Source organism: Hoplias malabaricus, chromosome 9 (assembly GCF_029633855.1).
Source record: "Hoplias malabaricus isolate fHopMal1 chromosome 9, fHopMal1.hap1, whole genome shotgun sequence".
Lineage (NCBI taxonomy): Eukaryota > Metazoa > Chordata > Actinopteri > Characiformes > Erythrinidae > Hoplias > Hoplias malabaricus.
Genome location: NC_089808.1, coordinates 1,665,701 through 1,676,645, shown reverse-complemented (window position 1 = coordinate 1,676,645; position 10,945 = coordinate 1,665,701). Strand labels below are relative to the sequence as shown.

The window sequence follows — 10,945 nt, the reverse complement described above, 5'->3', positions numbered from 1 at the left end:
TAACCAATAATAACTAACTATAAACTAGTTTCTCTTGTCAGTTGCTGACAGTGTGTGTGAGATCATGGAAAGCCTGTTATTTCCTGTTCACACAAAGCTACAAAACCGAAGCACCGTGTTGAGACGACGTTAAAGCACCTCATTTACCAGAAAGCAACAAGACAACAGTTTGACATCTGAGTTTTTGAACATTTCTGAAACCAAGCGCCTTTACATTTTATCAGTGATCTACACTCGATAAAGGAACAGGGCCTCGCTGGAACTAGATATTTATTACTGACTTACATTTCTACAAGGGTCCGACTGATAAAACGCTGCTGTAATTCATTCACAGACTCCTTTATTTTGAGTAACGCCTCGCTCTGGTGTTCTTTAATGATCCGGAGATTTCCCCCGTTTTCTATAAAGTTAAACACGAAGCCGTGCAGATGTCCTTCACTCGTCAGAAAGTCAGTAACGGTGAGGCGTGTCCGTGTATTCGTGTCGTTACAGGGACAGAGATGACTTCCTGTTTGTTAAATATAGAGTAGAAAACAAAAGGCTGTCACAGAAACATTCTCCAAACATAAAGAAGAGACTATGAAAAAAATATTACTTCAACGATGTTCAACACGTTTCTGTGGGAGGCTCCAGTAAAACACTGAGCTGCACAGCGGTGGACGGTGGAGCTACAGCGCTGAAGCGGTGCGAGTGTGTCCCAGTTCTGACCCCTTGAACACTTCAACCCTCGCGCTTTCTGCTCACCTTTCAACAACGTCATCAAAGTGAACATTTTAATGAAAGAGTTAGGGCTCATAGCGATGGAAAAGGATTGGGGGAAATCCTGCAGACAACAAAACCCCAGATATTGTTAGCGATTTCCAGGGAAAGGAGGACCTCTGGTCACCGCCGAATGGTTCCACGTTTAGTTCACGAACTGGAATGTGAAATATGGCACCATCTTAAGTTCTCTCTGTGAAATACAGCTGAATTAACAGTTCCTACTCGCGCATGTGGGTTTCAACATCAGGTGTCAGTCAGTCAGGAGGCACAAACGTCCTTTCAAGGCCGGCCCGCTGAAGGATCACTGAAAAGGAAAAAGAACAATCTCTTTGGTGTAAAGCACTGCATTGCGACACCTTCTGGAGCAGTTCCTAAACGAGTGAGAGTACAATATCATAGCACCCCCTTCTGGTAGAACTGCTTACTGTGAGCGAGTACGTTTACAAGCCAGTCTCAAGAAGTGCTTTGAATCTAAACCTAAAAACAGGAACAGGGTTTAAAAAGCAACAAGGGACACCCCAGTGTTAAAAATGTGTTCTTTATTAAGAAACTGGTGAGCGCGAGCGATAAATCGATATATTCACAAGGCAGTCATTCATGGTTCATGGTAGGAGCTTGCATCACAGATACAGACAACATAAACCAAGTGGAAAACAAAAAAGTACAAAAGAAATGACCCGAGCAAGAACGCACAAAAAATTAAAACCTATCAGACTAGCACAGCCAACCACGGAGAAACCAGTAAAAACAGGAAAGTACACAGAAGAGCCCATTACATCCACTATGACAGTTTGTTTACTCAACAGAAAAAAGCACCATATTTAATAGATCTTTGCAAACGATACACAGAATTCAGAAACCGCGAATCCTCAAGCATGTCAGATAGAAAATAAATCAACACATGCAGCAAAAAAACAAATTAATTTGAACAGAACCAACGAACTCAGAATGGAATCACGTCACACGTCTTGGTCCTGAATCAAGCATCTCATTGCAGGCATAGAAAAGAAGGTTAAATTTGAACTGAACCAAGATCAGCAGACCATTGGCTTCCACCAGTGTTTTATCTCAGAAAGGCAGTTTCACATGTAAATGTCAGAGGAAACCTGTATTAACTCCCACCTCATCAAGCTCTCGGCTATTTTCGGCAACGTCTCTCACACTGGATCCTATACGTCTCTCGCACTCAGACAGGAGCTGAAAATGAAGTCAAAAATGTACATGACTTTATGAGGAGTGGATGAAGAATGACATTATGAAACCTCTGCTCTCTGGGAAGCTCAGCCTTTCAGCGTAGGGATCAGACGGGATGCGTCACAGACAACAGCCAAGCTTCCGGTTTCCAGCAAAGACTACGCTGACCTTCGTCACTTAACCTGAAGGCTTATCTGAAACGAGAAACTGCACGTTACAAACCGACGTGGCTGTACAACATCACGTTAAAGGGTCTTTACACAGAGCATCGTATACGTTTTACTAAACTACAGATCTGTCATTTCCGAGAGTTACGACCATCCTACGTTTTTACGTTCTCAATAAGAATAGGAATTGTATTGTGTCGCGGCAGCATTGAGAAAGTTCCAGCTCCGTCTCGGATCGGATTTAGAAAATGCCTGAAGTCACAAAAGACCCCAAGCTAAGTGCAAGTACAACCGGGGGAGAGTTTCGATGAACTCTACTGAACTACGATTAAGTGCAACTACATCATACCCTTCACATGAAGGTGTGTGGATGAAGGATGAAGGATTTGCTGAGAAGAGTCATGACGTAAACGACAGATGAGGAAAACAAACAACAAACGATTTTGGAAAAGGAAGATGATTTTATTTCTGAAAGATGAAGTAAAACAAAGGCCCATGATTTTATGAAATATGTATGTTCCATGCTTATTAAAATCCATATATTTTGCATAAATAAATAAAAAAAATGTACAAAGGGGTTCTCCACAAACATTTGGAAGGTGTTTTTCTCCCATTCTCCTTTTCATTTGGCATTGATGATAAAACTAGTAAAAATCTGCAGCCTTCCACCCCAGGGCTTAACACAAAGACGACAGTGTTTCTATTGTTTGTATATATTTATATATATATTCCTGTATATAAATGCAAATATCTCTTGTTCAGAAAACTTAAAAGCAAAATATTTTTTGGGAAATAAACAGATAAAATACATTGCAGCGTATGGGTATATACAGAGTATGAGAGACTGAAACTGAAACGTCCAAAAAAAAAAAAAAAAACATTTGACAAAAATGACAACCACGTCACCCACAATGATTTTCCTAAAGGCTCCCTGGTGACTCTGAGGTGAGAAGAACCCTGTATATTCCCATGGAAATGGCCTTCAGCCTTTGATCCAGAGCCAGACAGACATTCTTACAGCCTCACTGTTCTAGAGCTTCCGCGGCTGGGAATTCCAGAAGCCCGAAAGTGTAGAATATTTATGGCTGAGGATTCCACAGTCTGAGATTTCTAGATCCCTTGTGTTCGGGATTCTAGACCATTCTCCAGCCTGACTGATGATTGCAGAAGTCCAGATGGCTGTAGGTTTCCTGCAACTGGTTGTGGAGCAGAGGCACTGGAGGCTTTCTGGAACCAGAGAGCCAGCAGAAGCAGCAGCATCTCCATTTGGCTCTAGACTATGTGGCCTGGCACTGAGTTCAGAATAAAAGCTGGGATTAATAACCTGTGCAGACCAGCTGGAGGTTTGAAAGGACCTGAACCTGCCAGTAGATATCTTTATAGGCCTCGATCGATTCATATGCAGGACAGAGACAGAGAGAGAGAGAGGCAAAGAGAATGTCAACTGAGAGACGAGGAGATAACCCCATTGTATTCGTAACACACACTTTCGATTAAAAGCTTGAGTTATTGAAGAGAGAGATTCGCCTGCCTGGATCTGGGGGAGGATACTGTTCCTAACGTGTTTACACAAGGAGAGTCTGTTGTGCCACTGTTGCTTGACACCACTAGAGGGAGCTCTATAAGTGTTCTACACTCAGACCAAGTTAAGCTTGGTAGTACCTTGTGGAAAATAATATGAACGATATACCGACTTTGACGTCCTCGAGTGTGTATAAGGTATCTTCAGAGTCTCGGCCCCAACAATTCTGACCTTTGGCATGTCACAGGAAAGTTTCTTATGACACTGAAACAGGTAGAAAGCTCAAATCATGCAGTTTCAGTGGTACTGGACACAACACAGACCATGCACCTAGACACAGGACACTGCTAAATCTCTCCAACGGCTTCTCTGGACAAATTCAGATAAGAATAAAATAACATTCATAATGTACAAGCCAAAATGTTTTTAAAAAAAATAAAAAGAAAGAAAAAAAAACATGCAAATACGAGCAAACAGAAGAACAGCAGGAGGCTTGACGTCTTAAAAACGCTACAAGAAACACACAAATAGACCTCAATTTAAATATCAACACAATTTTTAAAAAAGGTTCGCTAAAAGGTGTGCTCATCACCCTCTGTGCCTTAAAACACACACCGGCTTTAAAAAAAGGACGAGACTTCCCACAGGCTCTGTAGATCACCATGGAAACCCAGGTTCATCATCATCACACACACACACACACACGACTGGTTCTCCCTCCCACATGCCTGGTGAACAGCGCACAGCAAATCAACACCCTTCCACAGCTCACCTTTATTATGTAAACCAGTGACACGACCAGCACTATTACAACTCTGAGCCAACTTCCTTTCTGATGCAGCACAACTGGGAGAGACCAATCCAAGCTCCTGATATGCGCCATTGAAATCAATTCTCACACAAAACGAGCGCTATGGTTCACCGTGTTCCTGAAGACGACTATGCAGGGGTTACAGCACGGTGGGCGCTGTTAAGTCTAAAGCAGGAAAGAAAATAGAAAATGCAGCTCAAGCATACGGATAAAACCGGCATCAACGCACACAAGGGAGCTGCAGTAGAAGAGACACTAACAGAAGGGTTCTGCATGTAACACAAACTGCTACAGTGAGGGGAGGCGCCTGCTAACCTTTTTAAAAAAGGGAATACACCAATGTACTTCAACCGGGACCTGGTATAAAAGAGTATTCATTCAGTAGCTCTCTCGACTACGCTCTGAAGCAGTTAATTCCAGTCACAGACTAGACCCCTCTCTCCAAACAGAGAGTGAAGTTTACACCCAAAACTAAAGCAACAACTTTTTGTATTCGGTTAAATTTATAGATCCCTAATGTATTCATAATTCATAGCGGTTGCCGGACAACAAGAGCCAGGATTAGCAAGTAATACGCTTGGAGTTTAAGGGGCGGTTTAAACCATCCTTCAGCTGCAGGTGTGGAATTAGACGGAGATCACAGAAGGAATGGGGGATGTACTGCTCAAACCAAAACTCAGCTGTTTGTTCATCTGAACGCCAGTCACGCTCCCTCGGCTACATTCTAAAAAAAATGCCTGAGCTGCCGTGCGATTGGCTGTAGCTGCTCATCATAAAATATCTGTGATCTAAACTTGAAGCTAAATAGCTGCACCATAAACAACCATTCAGCATTCTCAAAAGCTTATGAGGGACCATTGATAAAAGCAGAAAGCACCCAAACAAAGTATAAAGGCAAAGGTTGGAGGCTAATACGGCAGACAGGAGAGCAGAAGCCTGGCCGGGACGACATTAAGCTCAGAGGCCAAGAAGAAAGTGAAACAGCGATGCTTTCATGTGGACTTTGGCCAACATTTTCCACTGACAGTGCTCACATTTAGAGAATATCTGCCCAACGCAAGAGCAAAACAAAAAGTGGCAAATGAATTTCCTCTTTTCAAGAGAAAAAACAAAAACGGGCCAATTACATTCAGCCAATCGTTTTTTTTTTACTTAACATTAACACGAGATGTTCTGCACATTCTCCAGCAGCCAGAGAATATTTTAACATGTGTTAAGGGGTGTGAAAGTGATGGCATATGTTCGTGAGAAACAGAAACCACAACTTCTGTTAATTTGGCAACTTAAACGAAAACTAACTTCATAGCTTTTTTTTTTTTTTTTTTAAAGCATAGCTTTCAAACATAAACACATACTTGTAGCTTTCTTTTTGCATTGTTTAACAGTCCTAACCTCTCAGTCCTTCTCTCTCGCAAAAGTGGGCCGCAAATATGGAGGAGTCTGAGGCAGAGAAGTACAGGGTTTAGTTCCTGGATAACTTCCAGGTAGAAAAGAAGCAGACGCGTTAACAATATATATATTTATAAGAAACTTATAAAATATGGCAGGCAATGACTAAAGAAGCAGAAAGGTCATGAGGAACACACACATCCTGTGTAGGATTTGCAGGAGCAGAGGAATATGAACACCAACATGTCAGAAACGACATCCCTTCTTTCAAAAACACACAGGAAACAACGCAGACAGATGGTCCGAGTGGCTTTAGGGCGACCAAACGTGAGGACGTCAGTGACCAAGTTCTCTAACGCACAAAAACCAATTGGAAGATTATGGACCAGCTAAGAGAGATCTGCAGCTGACCACGCATGAGTAAAGTGCTTGGAGGTGCCATATACCACAGTACTTGGTAATGAGCATGTACATTTCCCTTGTTCTTCAAGTTTAAACAAAACATCCCCAGACGATTGGTAAATAACATCTGTAGTCTACCTACAAACCAGACTAGACCCCCTTGGGCTGGGTGGGGAAGGCATCCTGCCTGTGGCTCCATACCCAAACAAACAGCGCTCAGAGGCATTTGTCCAAGTACACTCTTAAAAACAAAAAACGCAGGTGCCTTTTAGCATCACAAGTGGAGAAAGAACCACATACAAGTCCCGTCCCGTCCCTTCAAAAAAAAAAAAAAAACACCCAGTTCTTAACTAGACCAATGTTTGTAAATGTGTTGCAAAGTTCTATATCACTTTTTTAAAGTCTTCTTTAACTACAGAGTCAAACCGGGAACCATCCAGGAAGCTTTGATTTTTTAGGGTGCAGTAACAAAACGGTCACTTCCAGTGTCCCCTGCCTAGTGGGCATTAACCCTAATTTAGAGATTAGTGATTTATACTTGAATACCCTCAGAACATGTAGTTACATATGAAGCAGGTCAAATGTAAAGCCTCCCTTGCGATTACAATTAGACAAAAAAAATGAGACAGTCAATGAAAAAGAAAAAGGAAAAACAAACAAACAAAAAAAAAAATAGTAACAGGCGCCCTTGTTAGCGCCCTGCTGTGGGGTGTGTGAGAACGCGCAATTTCAGACAATGAGGTGCATGTTAATGATAGGAATACAGCTTTGCATCTCTCCCTCACTCTTCTCTTTCTGCTTCTCTTTCTCTTCTTCTGGCTCCCTGAATTTGGTGGCTGGTTTCCCTCGTATCTTCTCTCTCATTCAGTGGGGGTTATTGACACCCTGTTTGGCACGCCGCTGCACAGCGCTATTACATGAACTGCATCTGCAGAGACAAAAGCCAGGAGAGGGGGGGGAGGAAAAAAAAAACCCTACTGGTTAAACCCAGTCTCCAAATCCACATCACTTGTGTAAAATCCCTAATAGGGGTACCTGAGTACTGAAGAAATGTGGTGGGGGTGGTGTCTGAGGTTTGCCATAGGTCTAATATTTAGTGTGTATGTGTATTTTATATCTCTTTGTGCGCACCTGAGCTCCAGGAATTGGAGCGAATGGGTTGGTGGGTCTGAGAACAGGCTGGTTGTACATCATGGGCTGTGGGGTCATGACTGGAACCCCTCCCATCTGTCCCATCTGAGGAGGGACCTGAAGATGAAATGAAACAGGTGTCAAACAGGTTAAATAAATAAACGTGTTTGAGATTAGCTAGAGTCCATGTGTTTACGGATGAATGGAAGGATGGATGAATGCATGGACAGAGACGGAAGGATAAATAAATGTATGATTGAACACTTGAGTTACTTGAGGTACTCACCATCCCATACACAGGCACTTGAGGTGTGGTCATGGGGAAGGCCATGGGAGCCGGGGCCTGCTGAACAACAGAGCGAGATGACGGAATGAATTATGGGATCACACTCACCATAAGCAGTGCATTCCAAAACACACCAGTTCTAACTAAACCCCACAGGGCAGCCACTCTGTCATTATTGGCCCTGCGAGTTATTTAAAGCTTCCTCCTGCCACTGGTCCTCTGACGTACTCCACTAAGGGTCCAGACTTTTGTTTTAAACACAGACTAAAGCAGGATCCACTGGAGCTGGAAGAGCTTTTATTAGAGGAGGTGCTGTAATGTCATTTGTATAGGGGAGGCTCACCAATTGTATTCATACAGGGCCACTGGAGCACATGTAATTTATAAATGAAGCAGCAGCACCTGTGGCCACACCAGTACTCTGCAGATAACAAGGATGCTCCTGAAAACGTATCTGTCACTTCCCTATTTCACAACACAAATATCACAGCCCAGAGATGTACAGGGTACATTTGAGGGTTATGAGCACTAAAAATGTTACTGAAGTTATCACCTTTTAGAAAGCTCAAATATGAAGGAAAACACCAATGAAACAGAACTATACCATTCTACAACATAAGGCCATGTTGCACACCTTAACTTCTCTAGCACCTACACCACACACGGTGAGACTTAATCCTCTGCCATTGACTGACTGTAGTCCTGCGTTTACTATAAAAACAAACATGTTACGGGGGGCACGGTGGCTCAGTGGTGAGCACGTTCGCCTCTCAGCGCTGGGTTCTTGGGTTCAAGTCCCATCTGGGTGGAGTTTCCATGTTCTCCCTGTGTCTGCGTGGATTTCCTCCCACAGTCCCAAAACATGGAGGGTAGGTGAATTGGCTTCTCTAATAAACGTCCTGGTGTGTATGTGAATGAGTGTCTGTGTGTGTGAGTGATTGTGTGTGTGCCCAGATATAGATTTGCACTCTGTCCTGGGTGAAATCCAGGTGGACGGTTGTTCCTGGTCGAGAGTACGCTGTGCGCGTTTGGCTGCCGCTTCTCGCCAGTGTGTGTGTGGCTTGAGCGTTCTGGATTGTAAAGCGTCCTTGGGTGTCTAGTAAGGTGCTATACAAGTGTAACGATAGTTAGTAGTAGTTAGTTTTCTTAACACTAACTATTTGAGCTCTCATTATTTGTTCTTTCGCCAATGGAATGACTGTACTGAAGTGCCACACACACACACGTATAAGACTAGGTTAAAATGTCATTTTGAAAATGCTAATGAAAAACCTAACAATGGAATACTTTTTGATCATTTGTCCTTTGAGAGTTTATCATAACACTGAACACCTTTTAAATCTGAAATTACATCGTTTGATGAACTCCATTTACAATAGAGCAATCACTAACGCAATTCAATCCCAGGTAAAACTAATCCAGTCCAAATAAGGCTTAAGCGTGACTCACTTGTTAAGTAAAGCAATAACACTCCACAATCAGGAATTAAGGTGATTTATCAACAACAACAACTCAGGATTCAGGAACAAAAGCTTTGACACCAGCCCTTTGTTTATACACACACACACTAACAGAAAATAAGATCTCGCCTTTCTAAATTCTATTCTGGACAGACAATTTGCATATCAAAAAGCTTCAGTCACAAGCTCATAATGCAGGCACATTCTGCTGTGCAGCAAAGAATAACCGAGGCTGCAGTCAACAGGAGCAAACAGGAGCAGGACAGAAGCAGGGCAGCGCAAACACAGGTGTTAGAGACAAAGACACACACATTCACATGTACAGCAAAATCAACACACAAAATGTCTACTGCTTCTACAGTGCTTGAGGGAGCGGAGATGTGCAGGGTGAAGGGGTCCTACACAGTGTACAGTGTGTAGTACAGCTCTACATATAGGAGTGTGTGTGTGTGGTGAGACTGAGGGGTAGGGAAGAGCCTATGAGACCTTATAACTAGACTAAACGTAAAGGAGACATGGGTATGTTTGTGTGTATCAGACAAAATACTGTAAAGCCATAATCTAGGGACTATAGTAAAGGCTTTTCTGGTACATTGGGGTACTTACATAACCAGTATAGAACATTCCACTCTGCTGGGTTAGGCACAGGAAGACAGAGAGAGGGAAGACAAAACAGAGAGAGAGAAAAGAGAGAGAGAGAAGGACAGAATGGGTAAAGGGAAACACGTTAGACATGAGAATAATGCCATGAGTCAGTGTTTTACCACAGATGAAGCAGAGAGAGAGAGAGAGAGAGAAAGAAAACCAGTGCACAGAAGAGAGGAGGGAAAGCGAAAGGTTAGTCTGAAGCACACAGAAGAACAGAGAGTGATGTATATCAGTTCATACAGTGGCCCTAAGACTGCAGCTTGCTCTAGTTCTGCATTTCAGAAGCGACCATATAATACAAACAGTTATGCTAACGAAATGCTACATTTCTCTTTTGAGGACCAGTGAAGTACAGAGATCGTTGATGACCCGTCTGACAACATGCACTTGGGCATTATTATTTATCTTATTTTTTATATATTTTTCATATAAAAACCCTATGGTGGGTTAATAAATTAAAGGTGTTCACAAAATTAAAATAAGAATAATAATTTTGGCCAAAACAATGCTACACAGACGACGTAGTATCACATCCAATATAACTGCAATAACATATTTTGTCCGTATTCTGCAGCATTGCATTAAACAACTAGATCTACATCTTCCAATGAGGTTTGTGAGGCTGGAGGAGACAAAAGTGTTTCTATAAATGCACAGTGTATTTACTCACCACATGGGGCACTGGCATGGGAGCCGGTGGCATGGGGGCTGGGCTCCAGGCAGTCGTGCTGCTCATGGTTTTGGACTGCCAGTTAGAGCCACCAGTCAGCTTCTTCTCCCCAGGCTGTGTCCACTGCATATCAGGTCTGAAACACACACAGTGGATATATTTAAGCACATACATGTACTACTACTACTTTTATTAATACTTGCACATAACAGGAACAATGGTATACACACAACTCATTATTCATTTCTCAATAGGCCAAGACATGTTTAGTGATTAATGGTGATTTTCCACTGCATCTAACCTCCGTGACTTGACTCTTGCTCCTCCACTGGACAAATCTGGTCCCTGGAACAGGGTGCTCTTTTAGTCCCTACTCACGCCTGGTACGACGTGTGCTGAGTAGGTACTAAACGTGACATGTTAAGCTTGCAGATCACTGATTGGCCAGAGAGACCTGTTAATCACCACAAACTACCCCAGCACAAACTAGCCGCTTGTAAAAC

The 10,945-nt window shown here is 42.7% G+C and overlaps 1 protein-coding gene across 7 annotated transcripts in view; it reads right to left on the bottom strand.

The window, feature by feature from the left end:
* Positions 1-2,820: 2,820 nt before the first annotated feature.
* Positions 2,821-10,945, bottom strand: part of si:ch211-200p22.4 (phosphatidylinositol-binding clathrin assembly protein) — a 54,041-nt gene continuing 45,916 nt past the window's right edge. For 4 of the 7 annotated variants that reach the window (XM_066680398.1, XM_066680404.1, XM_066680399.1 and 1 more), the window contains 5 exons: positions 10,443-10,578; positions 9,731-9,754; positions 7,665-7,721; positions 7,379-7,495; positions 2,821-7,175 (listed from right to left, as the gene is read on the bottom strand). In XM_066680398.1, coding sequence (XP_066536495.1) covers positions 7,161-7,175; positions 7,379-7,495; positions 7,665-7,721; positions 9,731-9,754; positions 10,443-10,578 — 349 coding nt within the window. In that variant the 3' untranslated portion in view covers positions 2,821-7,160. Of the gene's footprint in view, positions 7,176-7,378; positions 7,496-7,664; positions 7,725-9,730; positions 9,755-10,442; positions 10,579-10,945 lie in introns of all 7 variants that reach the window. The other 3 variants (XM_066680400.1, XM_066680405.1, XM_066680401.1) reach the window with 2 other exon arrangements.